At 42.7% G+C, this 17539-nt stretch overlaps 1 protein-coding gene across 10 annotated transcripts in view; it reads left to right on the plus strand.

Annotated features, from left to right (window-relative positions):
* Window positions 1–17539, plus strand: part of LOC136421056 (huntingtin-interacting protein 1-like) — a 121460-nt gene that overhangs the window by 58738 nt on the left and 45183 nt on the right. For 9 of the 10 annotated variants that reach the window (XM_066408257.1, XM_066408203.1, XM_066408264.1 and 6 more), the window contains 6 exons: window positions 366–380; window positions 2642–2747; window positions 4015–4103; window positions 6867–6983; window positions 7313–7370; window positions 8571–8660. In XM_066408257.1, coding sequence (XP_066264354.1) covers window positions 366–380; window positions 2642–2747; window positions 4015–4103; window positions 6867–6983; window positions 7313–7370; window positions 8571–8660 — 475 coding nt within the window. The remainder of the gene's footprint in view (window positions 1–365; window positions 381–2641; window positions 2748–4014; window positions 4104–6866; window positions 6984–7312; window positions 7371–8570; window positions 8661–17539) is intronic. The other variant, XM_066408210.1, reaches the window with a different exon arrangement.

Below are 17539 nucleotides of genomic sequence, written 5' to 3' on the forward strand. Positions count from 1 at the left end.
ATGATGAATAAAATAATTGTTAGTTGTTACACTGTGTTCTCTCATTCAATTTGTATCCTAACATGTGTCGTCGACTATTATATTTTAAATCTAGGCATCTTGTTTTTTTCGGCCCTTCTTGGGTTTTTTTCGCGCTCTCGCATTAGATTTAGGGTCTCCAAAGGACGTCATCCATAAAAATTACTTGGTGCAGCCTTACCTTAATATGTGTAGCTATAGGTATGACGTAAACCAGGAAAAAAATCCCACCCTTTTTTTAATAGCATGCCCCATTTTTGTGTGAATGTTTGCTGGTTTGGGACCAGTCTATTGACTTGTTAGGGGTATAATGTTGCTCTTGCCCTTTCCACATGTCTGTGGCCCAGGAGTGCCCAGAGAAGGTACTCCATTGTTCCTTGCATGGTCAATGACAACAGCCTGTGACTAGAGCTGTGTACAGGTACAGTGTACCGATAGAGTACCAGGTACAATCAATTAGGTACAGGTCCATAATAACATTGACGGCCCCCCTCAGTGGAAGACTGAAAAGCGATGGAGATGAGTGAGTGAGGTCCAAAATACCTGAAACCTGGTGTACCGTACTGAACCGGTAATAATCAGGTCAAGCCTGACTCAGGGAATGGCCACTTTGACAATTACTATGACATTACCATGGCAGTGCAGTAAAGCCACATCTACATTTGTATACTATACTCCAGCACATGAAACACATCTGCAAGGCTGGAGTCAAATTTTCATCTGTGTTTTCATAAAAATAATACTTAGCACAACTGAATATTATATTGTTACCTGCTCAAACATGCTTTTGTCCTTATTGAAAATCTAATATTTTCTGAACCAGTAGTTTAGGTACAGGTTCAGGTCCAAACCTGTACCTAAACCCTACATTTTTATACCTGTACCTAAAATTTGTTTAGGTACACAGCTCTACTTGTGACCAATCAAATGCTTGTGATTGGAATAAATAAACATTTGAAAAATGTTCAGCTAAATGACAAATGACAGCAAAAGGAAATTTTGCTTGCCAAGTTTATGTTGACATGGTTGTGTCAATATGTTAGTCTGAAAATCTTTTTGGCAACATCTCAGGGGCTGAGACATTTGTCTAGTAGTTATGGGTAGTTGTAATTCCTTTAATGTGATGTTATTGGTTACACACACAAATGCCACAGCCGGCAAATTGTCCAGCTGGTGTAGTGAATGTTCCAGACTGTTTCTCATTGCTGTTTTGTAGTTACCGTAATGATATATTGACTAATGTTGATTGAATTGCCTATTAAAATTGACTGCTACTTGGTGACTTGCTGAATAAACTTCATAAGATATCATCTTTATTTTGATGAATGTAACGTTGGGTAACATAAATTTGCGGGGTACTTAAATTCACCATTTTTTGAAACGGTGTATTTTAGGGATATGTGCTAGATGCAAAATCAGTTATAACGCCAACAATGCAAACCGGATAGACTAACGTATTCAGAACACTGGCTGAAAAGCTTCGATAACCATGCATTAGAAGTTGGCGACGTCAAAAACTCTCCGTCCCTTATTGACACAGTCTGGGGGCTTTGTGGGAGAATCACACTGTACGGTTGTTCGCTGGTTTATAAGACAAATGTCACATCTCCTGCCTGCTAAACACAATTATTTACAAGACAACTTATTAGAATATCTTTTGCTAACCTGCAACTGGATTCTAAGTGTGATCAATCCGAAACTCCTCTTTGTTGCAACAACCTACGGCACGTGTATTTTCCCGCCGCCATATCATTACCCAGAATCCTGTCGTCAAGCAGACGACAAAGGTTTGTGAGGAACACTTTTTTGTCTAAATGTTGCGTGTGATAGTGGACTGAAGACGATATTTTCCTCAAAGTTTGCTCCTAACACAACAAGGAACACATGGACATAGTACTATTAGTAGTATAACCATTGCTACGGCATCCAGCCAACTTCCCATGAATAATGTACACGTTGCCATGACGGTGGGGATCGACTTTGAGTGCATGACGTTCTACCGACTCAACAAACGGGATGTTACCTAAGGCCTGATGTGTGCGGTATGGCCGTTTTTTCGTGTATTTATTTTACTTGGACACGTCTATATCCATAGCACTCTCCTCAAGCCAAGGATGGAAGGAATAGCTGCTGTATAAAATGTAATTAGCGGTAAGATATTCAAGACAAATCTTCTCTCCCGAAATAATGTTCACACCTGTCCGACAGCACCGTCATTGTGCGTGCGGCGGACGGTAGTTTCAAGTTGAAATATTATGGTGTCAGCACAACTAGAGACAAAATCTACCATATATATGATTAGTGCAAAGATAGTACATGATACTGACAGAATAATAGAAAAAAAGGATGGTTTATTGTTCTGTTAGATTGATTTCAGTCAACCATTATCAGAAAAATGGTGAATTTATGTTACCCAACGTTATAACAAAAACTTTGTACAACACATTTTTCTAGTTCAATTTGTGGCAATATGTGTGATTTTTGATTACAGGAAGGATAGAAGTTACTGCAATGGACAACGAGATGAGTACGGGGACAACCAGACAGTTGTTTTTCTGAAAGTACAGTGTGCGGTGAGATGAATTTCATATATAGTCTTATGATTGTGTCTCTTCCTTCTCAGGACAACAAGCTGCTAGTCGCACAGCTAGAGAAAGGGGGCACTACTGCACAGATGCAGCCAAGGCAAAAATCAGACGAACTAGACAAACAGCTGAAGGAGTCAGAAAGTAAGTCAAGTTGGATGTTTACAATGCGCCTCTATGCCTTCTTATATTCTTAAGCGAAATCAGAATGGAGAAGTGGTGTACACTAGATTCCAGCTATTTGCATTACGGTTAATAGCATATTTCAGGGATATGCATAAAATTCTGAAAACCCCAACCATTTCCCATTCACTCCATTATAAGTAAAATGGCATAATTGCATTAGTCATTACGCTTACTACTGCTATTTGCATAAAATAATGGCAATGGCAACTGGAAAAAACGGTTGAACATGTCAAAGTCCCTAACTCTTATGGATTTTATGCAAATATCACTCAAATGTAAATCGTGTATGGATAGTTTCTGTGGTAAGACAACACCATAGGAACTGTTGTTGTCCTTTGTGTTTTGAAAAAGTTATAGCAACTGTATCCTACATGTTTCATTTGCTGTGATAGGATACAGAAGAATAGACTAAGTTGCCATCCTTTGCACTCAACACGTATAAATAAACTGATGATATGCTCATGAATCCAATATGTTACATTTTGTATAACCTGTGAGTGAGTGAATTTGACAATTGTGTGTGTTTCCTTCAAGTGCCATCCTGATAACCACTACAACCCCCCCCCCCCGTGCCGCTCATTTTGTTCCCTTGGGTTAATGGACTACTCCTTATTATTGTATGGAAACATTTGTACACTGGCAAATCAGCTATGCAAATAAGAGGATTCTAACAGTAACTGTATAATGCTGGATTGGTGCTGCATTGAAGTAGGACTGGTCTGGCATTTCTGGTATTGATGCCACCTCAGTCCAGATCTATTGGCAATGAATGCACCCTACATGTAATTTGTTGATTAATCATCAGAATCCGACATGCAGTCTCAAATCATCATCGTCATCATTCTTCCGGATTACTCCGGTGAAGTACAATCAATTGAAACAAAAGTTTTTCCAGTACAATCTGTCCTTCATGGCGGATAACAATGCAGATCCTGAGAGTCCAGAGTTCAGTTTGATTACACTGCAGCAAAGTACATGTATGAACCTAGCCATGATTATTGTGAAATTGCCATCATGGCAGTCAGCACCTACATGTATGCCAGACTACAGCAGCATCAGGGCAGCATTACACACCATGCACTTTCACAAGGGACTGTTAACTGTGTCAAACTTTGACCAACATCTTTCAATGATGCAGACAGGTATTATAAAATGTTAATGGTTTTTATGAGATTTTCCTTTTTTAGAATGTTGTATTTGAAAGGATTAACCTTTTCTCTTTCAGAACGTGCCAACAAAAGTGAAGAAAAGTTTACCAAAATGAAGGATGTGTATACCAAACTGCGGGAAGAACACATTGTCCTCCTTCGAAAGGTAAGAGTTGAAACAGGTTTTGCTCCTTTAGACATCCTGGTAGTTTCAAGTGTTACTGTGGTCTACATGTATGAGGTAGTTAAAATTGTTTGAATGTGATTGGTATCTCAAAGTATTCAGCAAAAAAAGTTGGAACCTCTAAGCTGTACTTAGCTACTAATTTTTTGTGCATGTTGCTGGTTGGTCCAGCCATGATTTTTTTAATTGTACATGTGAGTTGTGTTATCACGTGGATCAAAATACAATGTCCCCGATGCAGTATGCAATTAGCATTGGATTAATACATTAAGCAACTTGTAATTAGGTAAGCTAAAAGAATTATCTGGCATATTATAAATCACTTATTGCAGCGAGCTACAAAATCTCCCACTGGTGGTGACATGAACGACATGGGAGATTCCCTTAGCCCTTTTAGACAAATACAATGAACACTGGACTGCCGCTTAACATCCCATCCCAGGGCTCGAAATTTATTTTTGAGAATTGGTGCACTGGTGCACCTAACTTGAAAATTTAGGTGCATGTTAGAGAAAGAATTTGGGGTGCACAACATACCCTGTATATGTCAGAAAATTACAAAAGATAATTACAAAACCTGCTGCCTCTTACATATATAAGAACTTCAATCTGCAATTTTTTAGCCAACTTCAAAATTTGAAACAATACTTCAAAGCACAACAAAGGTTATAAACTTTAAGATGTTGATTTTTCTTATATCGCTTTCTTTTCTTATATCACTTACTCAATGATATTACTTCAGATCAAGAGATAGGATTACTAACCACTGGATTGCTCACACTACTCAGAACGTTGCTATGCAATTTCTTATTGGTCAGAAATTACCCGTGCAATGGCAGCAAGTGCTGAATTGCTGCAGGGTTTACAATCACATAATACAGAACAGATACAGAAGAATAGAAGAATATCTTTATTGACACAACAAAAGCACAGCGACTTTCGTAAGGTCTGCTATATCTATACATTTGTACATACAGTCAAACCTGTATTAGCGGTCACCTTTGCATAGCGGCCACCTGCCCATAGTGGTCACTTTTTGTCGGTCCCTTGGATTTTTCCCATTGACATAAGCATTAAGAATTAGGCTATAGCGGCCACCTGTCCAACGCGGTCGCGGCCAGACGATTTTCAGTCCCGCGAGTACAGTAACACTGTCGGTAACGGTCACGGCGCGCCGGTAGAAGCCGCATCGCCACCGCACGCCAGGTTCAAAATCTTCTTTTTTTTCACGCAGTTATCAAATTTATGTGGACTCAACTGGATAGGATGATAATAAAGAAAACCAGAATGTTTTATCTTTGTTAGAAAATCCATGGTTTGACGCGAAGTCAGTATAATTTTCTTCACATGGCTTGCGCTTGTACATCGTAGCAAAATTGACCATTTCTGTGCATTTCGACTGGACAAATATTACGGCAGCTTTTTTTGAAAATACAACTCGCACATGTAGCTGATGCGGTAAGTTCGGGAAATGTTTGAATGCCGGCCCAATATCCGTTTTCCCCGGTGCTCAAAGTCAAAACGCGTTTTGCGCGATTTTCAAAATGGCGCTGATAGTCAGCAGCACAAAGGTCAACGGAAGACACCACTGTTTCGGAGTTATAATGCGCTAAATTTATTTTGCTGCAAAGTATCACTGAGGATAATTACTTTACCAAAAGCTTCAAAAGAAATGTGAATAACATTAATATGATGTAAAATTTGTGCTATTGCAATTTTCTGAAAAGAAAAAAGCCATCAAAAGAGCGACCTTCTTCTGAGTACCCTATTAGCATAATGGTAGAAGCTGATCATGACAAGCGGGAAGCGAAACAAGAACAGACTAAGGAAAACTATCGCCACGATTTTATGTTTCAAAACGGTCGAAAACGAACAGTAAGTGGCAACTGAGCAACATGTATTTTGTTCTTAACTAACTAGGTGGCATTTTGCTGCGAAGGACTTTGTTTCATATGATTAAAACTCGTTGGTGACGCGTGTGCCTGCAGCGAAGCAGTCGCGAAGGATCAAGAGTAGAGTATGGCGATGCTGGTCTGTACAGACATGAAGCCCGAGCAAGCCATGGATTTTGGAGTTGGCAGATACAATGATTTTTTTTCAAGCCCATAATAGAAGTAAAAGAACAACAATCGACTCTCTAAAATGTGACTTACCTATGCGATGTTTACATGTGTACTGTACGGTGAATAAATGTATCTCAGTGGGTACTGAAAATATGTGTCACTCGTGGTCCGAATTAATTGACATTTTCTCCATAGCGGCCACCTGTCCTTAGCGGCCAGTTTTGGCCAGTCCCTTGAGTGACCGCTATAGACAGGTTTGACTGTACATACAAACAAATAGGTGCATACAAATGAGTTTGATTACACACAATCATATGGGATAGAGCAACATATTGTAATTTCACGTGCCATATACTTATACATTGCTTGTTCTAATGTCCAAACATTCTTTGATGTATATATTTGCTCCACACTTGCACTTTTGTGGAACTGTCGCAAGGATCTGGGAGGCTGCTATTCAGCGCCAGCAGATGACCTCAATACAACCTTCCCCAACCAAAGTCAGGTACCCATTCACACCTGGGTGGAGTGAGGAAAGCCGTGTTAAGTGCCTTTCCTAAGGGCACAACATTGGGGCATACCAGTGGTTTTTGAACCCGGACCTCTTGGTTCTGGGCGAAACACCCTACCGATTGAGCCACACAATGCCACACTCTTCTTGTCCTCCTCTGTTCTGCTCTAGAGTGCAGAAGTGGAGAGGCAACTCACCAACACCTACAAGTCAAAGGACGAGACAGAAGCAGCCAAGAAAACAGCTGAGGAGTTTGCACAGAGGTTACAGTCTTCTATGGATGAAAAGGTACCATTAAGTTACTGTAACATACTGGTTTGTTTGGGGAACAAAATGGTTTGTGTAGACAACAAAATGGTTTATGTTGGCCATGAAAGTGGTCCTTTTGGGCTAGTGTACTCCCTATTAGTGATGCAAGGTGGCACTGCAATCCTTCAGTGGTTATACAGATGTAGGTTGGTGCAAGGGTAGGAAGATGGGATTGGTCTTTTGACATTTTCCTGGAACATTTTGATCTCCCTCTTCTACTCAAAGAGAAATGACAGTCTATAAGTTTTTCTCTTGAATGCAACACTTCTGGCTCTGGCCTAATCTACCATCATTTTTGTCTGTCATAGAAATCAGAGGAGGAAGCAAAGACCAGACAACTACTGACAGAACAGCTGAGTCTTCTGGGTAAGCAGTATGATCTTGAGATTTGTAGATATTACCTGTCTGCTAACATGTACGCTGGGCAGATATATGTTCTTGAGTTACCAATCAAAACTACATGCAAGACTTTTTAATGTTTATATGAATACATGATAAATAATTGTGTTTTTTCCTGCAGTCAGTCATGTGCATCGTTCAAGTACTGCTGAGAGACATGTATATGTATCATTTGTGGCTAAAATGATTATGATGGTTAGGTTCCAACAAAATGAGGAACTCCCTGGTGTTAGACTTCCTGTTAGCCCTCCCGCCAATTGTACTGGTGCACATGCACATTAGGGCCCTAGGTACAATGGCCGACAGGAACAATGAGCAACACACACCTACTTTAGGTGCACGCGCACACACACACACACACACACACACACACACACACACACACACACACACACACACACACACACACACACCTACTTTAAGTGACCAGTTAAGGTCTCATTTATGTATTACTCCGAGTGGGTACCCTAAAAGAGTCCGTTGCCCAAAAAAATGAACGGCTGCATGTACATGTGTCTATATCGGTGTAAAAATCCCTTTTAGCTAGGCCAGCTGATATCAAGCGTCAAACTGATGAAAGCTTGTTCGTAACGGAAGAAATTAACAGGTAAAGTTCGGCAGCCGCGCGCGAGGTCGGACGTCCACAGCCGGACATTGGCGATAATTCGGTCGATCACTTTCAGCTGGAAAGTGCCTATTTAGGGGGTCTAGCTAAGTGCCGTTTTTAATTGCCATAAACAGGCATTGTATGCCAACTGGTAGTTGGCAATTTTTTCAAATGATCTAGGGTAGATGAGCTCAACAGAGAATGAATGACATCGGTGCATTTCCTATAGCTTCATTACGAACGCGCCCATGTAAAACACGTTTTATAACATGTAAGCCTATGGGGCGGAAAAACTCATGAATGAGACCTTAGCACCTGTTGCAAACCCCTGACATGCTCTGTGGGAAAGGCATTTCACACAAATTTCCCCCTTCAAAAAAAAGGGGTAGATTCTCCCATTGGCTCAGTGAGTCAAACTGTCCCAGTCCTATTCATTCAACCTGTAATATTAAAGTAGCATTCAGGTCTTGTTCAGGCAAGCATCGAGTAAAAAAAAATTGACATTGCTGCTTTTTGAAAAAGTTGTTGGAGAAATTTTGACAAGTCCTTCTAATCTACAGTGAGTGCAATAGAAGAGGGCGAACACATGGTCCACGGAGCACTGGACAAGTTTGATGACCTTCTACATGCACAGTCCACATCTACAGCAGGTGAAGCTACTGGCTCCTTACATGTCTCTCTAGATCTGTTAGTTGTTTAGGTCTCATTATCTCCATGAAAAGTAGAGATATAGTTTTGGGTGTGTCTGTGTGTGTGTGTGTGTGTCTGTATGTGTATGTGTCACTCTGTGTTTCCGGACTATTGTTGTCACCATAACTCAAGAACCTCTGGATGGATTATGATGATATTTGGTATGTGGGCAAATGTTGGGAAGACGAAATTCAAGGTCGATTTTGCACCCCATGGTATGTGACCTTGGAACTGCAGCAGAACTTCATTTTTTTGTATCTTTTGACTTGGACATGCTATATGGTCTTGATTTTTTGGTGGCAGATAGCTTATGATGTAAGTGAAAAAAATGGTGTAGGTTTGGGCCCCCTAGCAGCTTCCTTTGGAACTGCAGGGCATTTTTTTTTAATCTTCAAAGGAGAATAACTGAACAAAGGAACGACAGATTTCCATGATACTTAGTATGCAGTTAGCTTCGACAGAGATGTACATAATGATGCGAAATTATGTGAATTGGTACTTAATTTACATATTTAATGAGGACAATCTTGTTTGCACTGTTTTTCATTATTGGATTCAAAATGTAACATGTAGCTTATGGCAGGAGGAGCATTAACAGATACCAATTGTGCAAATTGATTCTTAACTTGCATAATTAATGCAAATGTGCCATAATTCTTCTAAGTGGTAAATGATTGGAATGTTAACATTGTGACCTGTATACATTAGTCAAAGGTGTACATGACCAAGGATAGATTATGCAAATATGGAAGTTATTTGCATAATCAAAATAGTTCATGGAGATTTGAGGTCTCTGAACTCTTGTTCTGTTAGAGACTTAGGCATCTGTAAAGCCTTTTGTATGACTTGTGATGTGGCTGGTCCTAATTTTTGCCAAGCACCCTGACAAGTGTGATGCACTTTTTAACATGCTTCAAGCCCAGGTTACACATAGCCGAAAATGGCCTCCCGACCTTCCCCCGACCATGGTTAGGAGTGATTCGGGAGCTAGGTTGGCTGGTGTTCGGCTGCGCCAGCTGAATGTTTTAATATTTCTTAAACATTTGTCTTTGGTCTGTAATGGGTTGGCTGGTGTTCAGCTGGTGTTCTGGGTTGGCTGGTCTGGGAGCCATGTCCGGCTACAGCTGCATGCAAAATTATTCAACCCCCCTTGCATTTTGGACATTTTGGCAAATTGAGGAACTTTACAGCTGCATAATATTACTAAATCATATAAGTGATGAACAGATATGTTATTACAGTCTGATACCACAGCAAAAGTTAAGATTTTTTTTATAGTCCATCCAAAATAGCAATTTTTTTCACAAAAATAGTACGTTGCAAAATTATTCAACCCCCTATGAGGGTTTGTCTTTAGTACTTAGTGCAGCACCCCTATTTATCTAAAAGCTGAATTCACCTGATGTAGACATGAATGATAGCTTGTCACAAGCTTCTGGCAGTATCAATCAACCGCAGGCATCAGGGCAGATGCATGGCGGCTGCAGACATCTCCCTCCAGGATGTTCTGTTTTCGGCCAGAGCCCTCCAGTCGGCTCTGCTGACTCCCAAAGTGTCCAGCACATTGAACACCTGGTCCTCCCATCTGCTCCCGGGACGGCCTCTAGGGGTCTGGAGCTGCGAGGACCAGTTTGACCACTTCCTGGGTGGGTGTGGCTTTAGAGGTGTGACCCAGGAAGGTTAGCTGGTGCTTGATGATCCTCTGGCTAACCGGGACCTGGTTGTGCGGCGCACTGCTTCGTTCGTGACATGGTCCTGCCAGCGAATGCCTTCGATCTTTCTCAGGCATCGGGTGTCGAAAGAGTCCAGCTTCAGTCTAAGAGCCTTGGTAAGAGTCCAGGACTCGGCTCCGTAGAGGAGCACAGAAAGAACAAGGGTGTTGTAAATCTTCAGCTTGACCGTTCTGGAGAGATGGTTGGAACGCCAGACACGGTCAAGACTGGCAAAGGCTGTAGAGGCGATTCCAAGTCTGCGCTTGACGTCTTGGTCAGACTTACAGTCCAGCGTGATGACACTACCAAGGTAGTTAAAGCGTTGGACTACCTCGACTGACTCTCCGTTGATCGGTGGGCAAGTTGGCGGGTCGAGGAAGTCACTGAGAGACTGCAACTTAGTCTTAAGCCAGCTGACTTCTAGACCCAGGGTTTGGCTCTCGGCTGAAAAGATCTCGAGCGTGCTGACAAGTGCTTCAAGTAGTTCTGCGAGTAGCTCCACATTGTCAGCATAATCCATGTCAGTGAAGGTGTGTTCACCGTAGGTGGTTCCGCACATGCCTCGGCCAACAGTCCTGGACATCACATGGTCGATGGCGATGTTGAACAGTGTTGGGGCCAGGACACAGCCTTGGCGAACGCCGCTGAGGAGTTTAAACCAGTCTGAGAGGTTTGTTCCTGCTCGGACGCAGCTTGCGGTATCTGTGTAGAGTTCCTGGATGAGACTTATGATCTTAACTGGGATGCCCCTGGCGCGCAACAGCTTCCACAAAGATGGTGTGTGGACTGAATCAAAGGCGGCTTTGAGGTCTACGTACGCAACAAACAGGGCCTTCCTGTATTCCCTCCTCTTCTCCGCAAGCAGTCTGAGGGCAAGGATCCTATCTACGGTAGATCTACCCGGAGTGAAGCCACTTTGTTCAGGGCGCTGTGAGTTCACCAGAGGTTGCTTAATGCGGTTGAGTATCACCATACTGAATACCTTGGCTGGGACAGAGAGGAGAGTTATGCCACGGTGGTTCTTCTGCAACCTTTGTTTTTGTAGAAGGGCAGGGTAATTCCTCTCTTCCAGTCTTCTGGGATGTTTCCAGCTTCCCAGATGGCAGAGAACAAGCACTGCAACCAGCGGATGATACACTCACCCCCTTTCTTCAGGAGCTCAGGGGGGATGCCGTCGTATCCCGCAGCTTTGCCGTTTTTCAGCTGACGGACGGCCCTACTGATCTCGTCGTCAGTAGGAGGGTCGGTGCTGATGTTGTTGTCCGGTGTTGCGGCGTCCGCTAGTTCGTCGAGTAGGTCTGAGGTGGGAGATGGTGCAGGTCTGTTAAGCAGGCTGGAGTAATACTCCTTCCACCTGTCCATCTGTTGTTGTGTAGTTGGAAGGGCGCTGCCATCTTCAGCCACCACAGGGCCGACTGCTGGTGGAGGGGTTTTGCCTGCCAGTTTGCGAACTGCTTCGTACACGGCTTTAGACCTTCCAGCAGCGCTGGCTGCTTCCACTTCCTCTGCAGTCTGCAACAGCCACAGTTGCTTGTCTCGTCTGAGCAGTGCCTGTCGTCTGGAGTTTAGGGCCCTGTAGGTTGTTATGTCACCAATAAGGCGGGCTTGTCTGCGGGCTTCAACTATCCTCAGAGTGTCTTCACTGATCCAGGGTTTGTGGTTCCTGGTTTTCTTCCCAAGGACTGATCTGGCGGTGTCCGAGATGTTGTCCTTAAACTGAGACCACACTGACTCAACATCAGGGGGGGCGGACTGATTGTTGGCGTATCTCCTGTTGATTTCTTCGCGAAATTTCTGCAGGTAGGCAGGGTTTCGGAGTTTTGTGACGTCTGTTCTGAAAGATGGCTGCCCCGACGGCCTATTATTTTTCAGGGAGACTTTGCAAGAAGCTACGACTAGGCAATGATCTGTGTTACCAAACTCCGCGCAGCGGTACACTCTGCAGTTGTGGACACAGTTCCATCTGTGGTTGGCAGTGCTCTTTGGGAATTTCGGCCCATTTCTCGCGGGCAATGGTCTCCGGGTAGCAATTTTCTGAGGTTTACGTACCGCAACAGCTTTCAATAGATCCAATCCAAAATTCTGAACTGAGTTTAAGTCTGGAGACTGTTATGGTTACTCAAGAACCTTCCAGGTTCTTTTTCTGGCCAAACATATGTGGATGTCGATGTGTGCTTGGGGTTATTGTCTTGCTGGAATGTCCAATGACGCCCCAGCTTCAACTTTCTAACAGACCTGGCGACATTCTTGGCCAGAATTTCAGCAGCCACAGTCACTGTGATATTTCTTAGAAGACAGCGAGGTGGACAAGAACCATATGATTACTGTAAAAGTCCTGAAAAACAATTTGGCTGAAGGAGAAACTGTTGTTTCAGTGGACACAGTGCACCGCACACTTCATGCTGAAGGGCTCAAGGCCAAAACCCCAAGACCCACACCATTGCTGAAGCCATGCCACAAGAAAAGTTGCCTCCAGTATGCTCAAAACAACCTACTAATGCCACAGTAGTTTTTGGACACTGTTATATGGACTGACGAAACAAAAAAAATTGACCTCTTTGGTCCTCCGGTTCAGAGGTATGTTTGGCACAGGAGCTATGTAAGCGTGCCACACAGCACACGTTCGACGGCGTCAAAATGTGCACAGGAACACGCTTTGACGGCCGTCCCAGGGTGCCATATGGGGCACCCAGAACGGCTGTTTTCTACGGTCTCCACATTGATATAAGACGCAAACAGTTGACAATACTCGGTCAGAAAATAGCTGAACAATTATATTTTACGATCTTTTGATTTCTATGAAGGACAGAGTGTGGGAAAATACGGAATTTGCGAAGTTCGTACGGAGCGCCTGTGAGAACGTGCGAGCACCGATCTCGGGAGATAGTTCAACTAAAACCCGTTCTGAAATGAAATAAAAACACCCAAACTATCAACTGTTCCGCTTTTTATTATCTTCAGATGTAATACTTATGATCCATTTGGCTGGAGCTGCCAGTAAACCTGCGTAAAACCTACAGGAAACGCCGATCTCGATGCACGGAAAGTCCGCCATGACACATGTGCGATCAGCCGCTTAGACGGAAAGTAGCCACTTATTGCGACACAAACATTACGCCGATTCGGCGTGATTTGTATGAATACGTATGCCGTGATCGGTCTCTCTTTTTTGCGTGAGGCCGTTACCACGGAGATTTCTGGACACAAGCTTGAAGGCAAATGTTTATACGCTCAGCAGGATGTCTCTAAATTGTGTGTTTTCGCGCAATAAAATATCAAAAGGCATGCACGCCGAACTTTCCACAGGCCGTTGCCACCTGTCAGTCAGCACGTCAGGACGTGCTGAGCTGCACGCTGTGACGGAAGTTTTGTCTCTCCTTTTACTACGGCGATTTTCGGGCACAAGCTCAAAGGGAAATGCTCAATGATATATCTATGAATAGATATTTCGCACAATAAAATATTAAAAGGCATTAACGCCGAACTTTCCACATACCGTCGTCACGTGCCAGATCAGCACGTCAAGACGTGCAGAGCTGCACGCTGTGACGGAAGTTTTGTCTCTCCTTTTTTTTGGCGTGAGTCCGTTACTGTGGAGATTTTCGGGCACAAGCTCAATAGAGAAATGCTCAATGATATATTTTTGAATAATTATTTCGCATAATAAAATATTAAAAGGCATGCACGCCGAACTTTCCACGTGCCGTCGCCACATGTCAGTCAGCACGTCGAGCCGTGCTGAGCTGCACGCCCTTGACGGACGGCTCTTAAAAATATTTTTCTCCAATTTTGAGTTAAAAGACACATACTAGGATTCCATATTAATTTCCTTTGTCCTTTGATTTGCGATTGTGGAAAGATAGAAACTTTGTTGGGAGTTATTTTGCTGCTATAAGGAAACATTCAAGTTTTTTTAGAGTTTGTCATATTCTATCGTCGCCACGTGTCAGTCAGCACGTCAAGACGTGCTGAGCTGCTCGCTGTGACGGAAATTGTGGACTGATGGTGAACAGGTAAAGAGTAGCACTGGCTTTTACAATTGTGAGACTTATAGAGATGAAAACTGTCGATTGAATCTTAAAATATTGCTACACAAGGCAATTGGGCAATTCTAGTTTGTAAGCCATGGCAATAACCAGCTAGGCTGTGGGGTCGTGTGGCGTAACGGTGTCCCCGTCGCTCTGTGTCCACACGTACGCGGTGACGGTTTACAAAGAAAGGGTTCAACGATCGATGGCAATTGTATCCCTCAGATAACGAACACAACAATCTTATTTATTGTCCTTGTGACAGGGTACGTGCTAAGGCATGAGCCTGTAAAATTCCAAGGAATTTATCGGCTAAACATACAGAGTTCCTTCTCAGTCTCATTCACGGAAAGCATACCATTAGTTACGTTTATTCATGATATTTTTCACTGATGAAAAATGGCGGGTTTCATTTCTAAAAGGGGTAGGAGATGAGAGAATCCCTTGAAATGACTAAACTTTTTTTCCGTTTTCTACAGGGGAAATAATGCGGGGTGCTCTGACTGATTTCACATGTAAGGTTATGGCATGGACTCGTACAGACAACATGGCCTAATCGACGTTCAGCAAAAGAAACTCCCAAATAAACTAGCAGGCTTTGTTGTGAGCTGAGGCAAGTGTGTGAGTGAGCTCATTAGAAAGACAGTCACTTGAAACAATCTTATGAAACTACATTATTCTCTCACAACGTTAGCTGCCTTTCTATTTTTCAGCTCTACGTTTTGTTGATGGTTCTTGTATACACCTATTTCCAAAAGCCGGTAGAACAATGGCGGGCAATCAGTGCACCTATGGTGAAACAATTGTGCCGGGACAACGTTTGTTTAGGTCCAGTTGAACCGGTTGAAATCTACCGAAATACAGTAGATCTATGCTATGATGCAAGGGCATTATACTAGTATATAGAGATGTCCTTGGATGCAGTAAATGATAATAACTTTATTGCAAGTTCATGCCCGAAGGCTAATTGCAGACAAACAAGCACATGGAAATACATGGGAATCAGAAATAGTTATCTAGTCTACTGTGAAAGTTCTAAGTTAACTAAGGTTGACTATGGTTGTGGTTGGGTTTGACTTCTTTTTTGAAGGCAGTGGAAAATGAAGAGACCAGTAAACGTCACAGGTTTCTGCGGTTTGACATAAAATACTAAAATGCTACATAGCACTGAGAACTAAGAAATCAGTCGACTTGCTGAAGTCGAAGATTAAACCAAATCAACTTTGGACTGGTGGTGCCCGCTTATTACCCAGACCCCGCCAAACAAAACAAACATGGCAACGGATCAAACAAGGCTAACCCGGTTACGGGAAATAATCGAAACGGTTCAATCATCGAATTGGTTCAGAATGTCTCGGGACGATTCAATCTTCGGATCGTGAACGCTCAAAACCGACTGTCATCGAAAGGTTTGCGAAGTGCTGCATGTACACGTGAGTTTCCATGCAACCCGTCATAACGTGTGGATGAGCACATGATGACGGCAGAATATCACAGACGACAAATACTCGAAAAAAAGCTTGAAAATTTCCTTAGCAATCATAGCAACAAAAAAAAGTCGCAACAGGAAAACAAAGTTTCTATCATTTTACAACCATTAATCCAAGCCGGACGAAACTTACCATTCAAAAATACCATCATTGCAACGTGCCGTGGTGAGGTTCCGTATAACCGTCATAGCGTGCGGATCAGCACATGATGACGGCAGAATATGACAGACGACCTATACTATTAAAAAAACTTCACAATTTCCAAATAGCAACAAATAACTTGCAACAAGAAAACAAACTTTCTGTTAGTTTATAATCACTTAACAAAAGACGATTTACCATTAAAAATATCAATATTGTAACGTCCTGCGGTGAGTTTTCGGATAACCCGTCAAAGCGTGTGGATCAGCACACGATAACGGCAGAATATGTATGACAAACGACAAAAAACTTTCTAAAACTTGACAAGTTCCTTATAGCAACAAAATAACTCGCAACAAGAAAGCAAAGTTTTATCATCGCTTATCAGATGACGACTTACCATTCAAAAACATTATCTATGAAACGTGCTACGGTGAGTTTCCAGTGTAACCGTCAAAGCGTGTGGACCAGTACATGATAACGGCGGAATGGCGGAATATAACAAATGACGAAGACGTTAAAAACTTGAAACTTTCCTTATACTACTTGAAAGAAACAATTGCTCGCAAAAAGAAAACAAAGTTTCAACCATTTCATAATCGCTAATGAAAGTTGAAAGGGAAATAACTAGGAATATTTTTTTAAACTAGAAATAGAAGCAAAATACCTGAAAGAATCTTCTTGGGTCACAGCGCACAGCACAGCACAGGGGGGCGATCGAGAACAGGCGTGCGATATGCTGTGCAATTACTTACCTGTATTTTACCGAATTGTGCTGTGGCTACATCGACAATTTTCAACAATTACTTTAAAGTCACGCAATTGTAACAGCAAAGTCCATGCTGCACTTGACCAGTTCACCGATTCTGGTTCACTATCAATCCACAAAACTTCCGTCACAGCGTGCAGCTCAGCACGTCTTGACGTGCTGACTGGCAGGTGACGACGGTATGTGGAAAGTTCGGCGTTAATGCCTTTTAATATTTTATTGTGCGAATTTCAATGAATAGATATTTCGCAGTGACTTCATGGATATATCATTGAGCATTTCCCTTTGAGCTTGTGCCCGAAAATCGCCGTAGTAAAAGGAGAGACAAAACTTCCGTCACAGCGTGCAGCTCAGCACGTCCTGACGTGCTGACTGACAGGTGGCAACGGCCTGTGGAAAGTTCGGCGTGCATGCCTTTTGATATTTTATTGCGCGAAAACACACAATTTAGAGACATCCTGCTGAGCGTATAGACATTTGCCTTCAAGCTTGTGTCCAGAAATCTCCGTGGTAACGGCCTCACGCAAAAAAGAGAGACCGATCACGGCATACGTATTCATACAAATCACGCCGAATCGGCGTAATGTTTGTGTCGCAATAAGTGGCTACTTTCCGTCTAAGCGGCTGATCGCACATGTGTCATGGCGGACTTTCCGTGCATCGAGATCGGCGTTTCCTGTAGGTTTTACGCAGGTTTAC

The sequence above is a fragment of the Branchiostoma lanceolatum genome, chromosome 1 (assembly GCF_035083965.1).
Source record: "Branchiostoma lanceolatum isolate klBraLanc5 chromosome 1, klBraLanc5.hap2, whole genome shotgun sequence".
In the NCBI taxonomy this organism is placed as follows: Eukaryota; Metazoa; Chordata; class Leptocardii; order Amphioxiformes; family Branchiostomatidae; genus Branchiostoma; species Branchiostoma lanceolatum.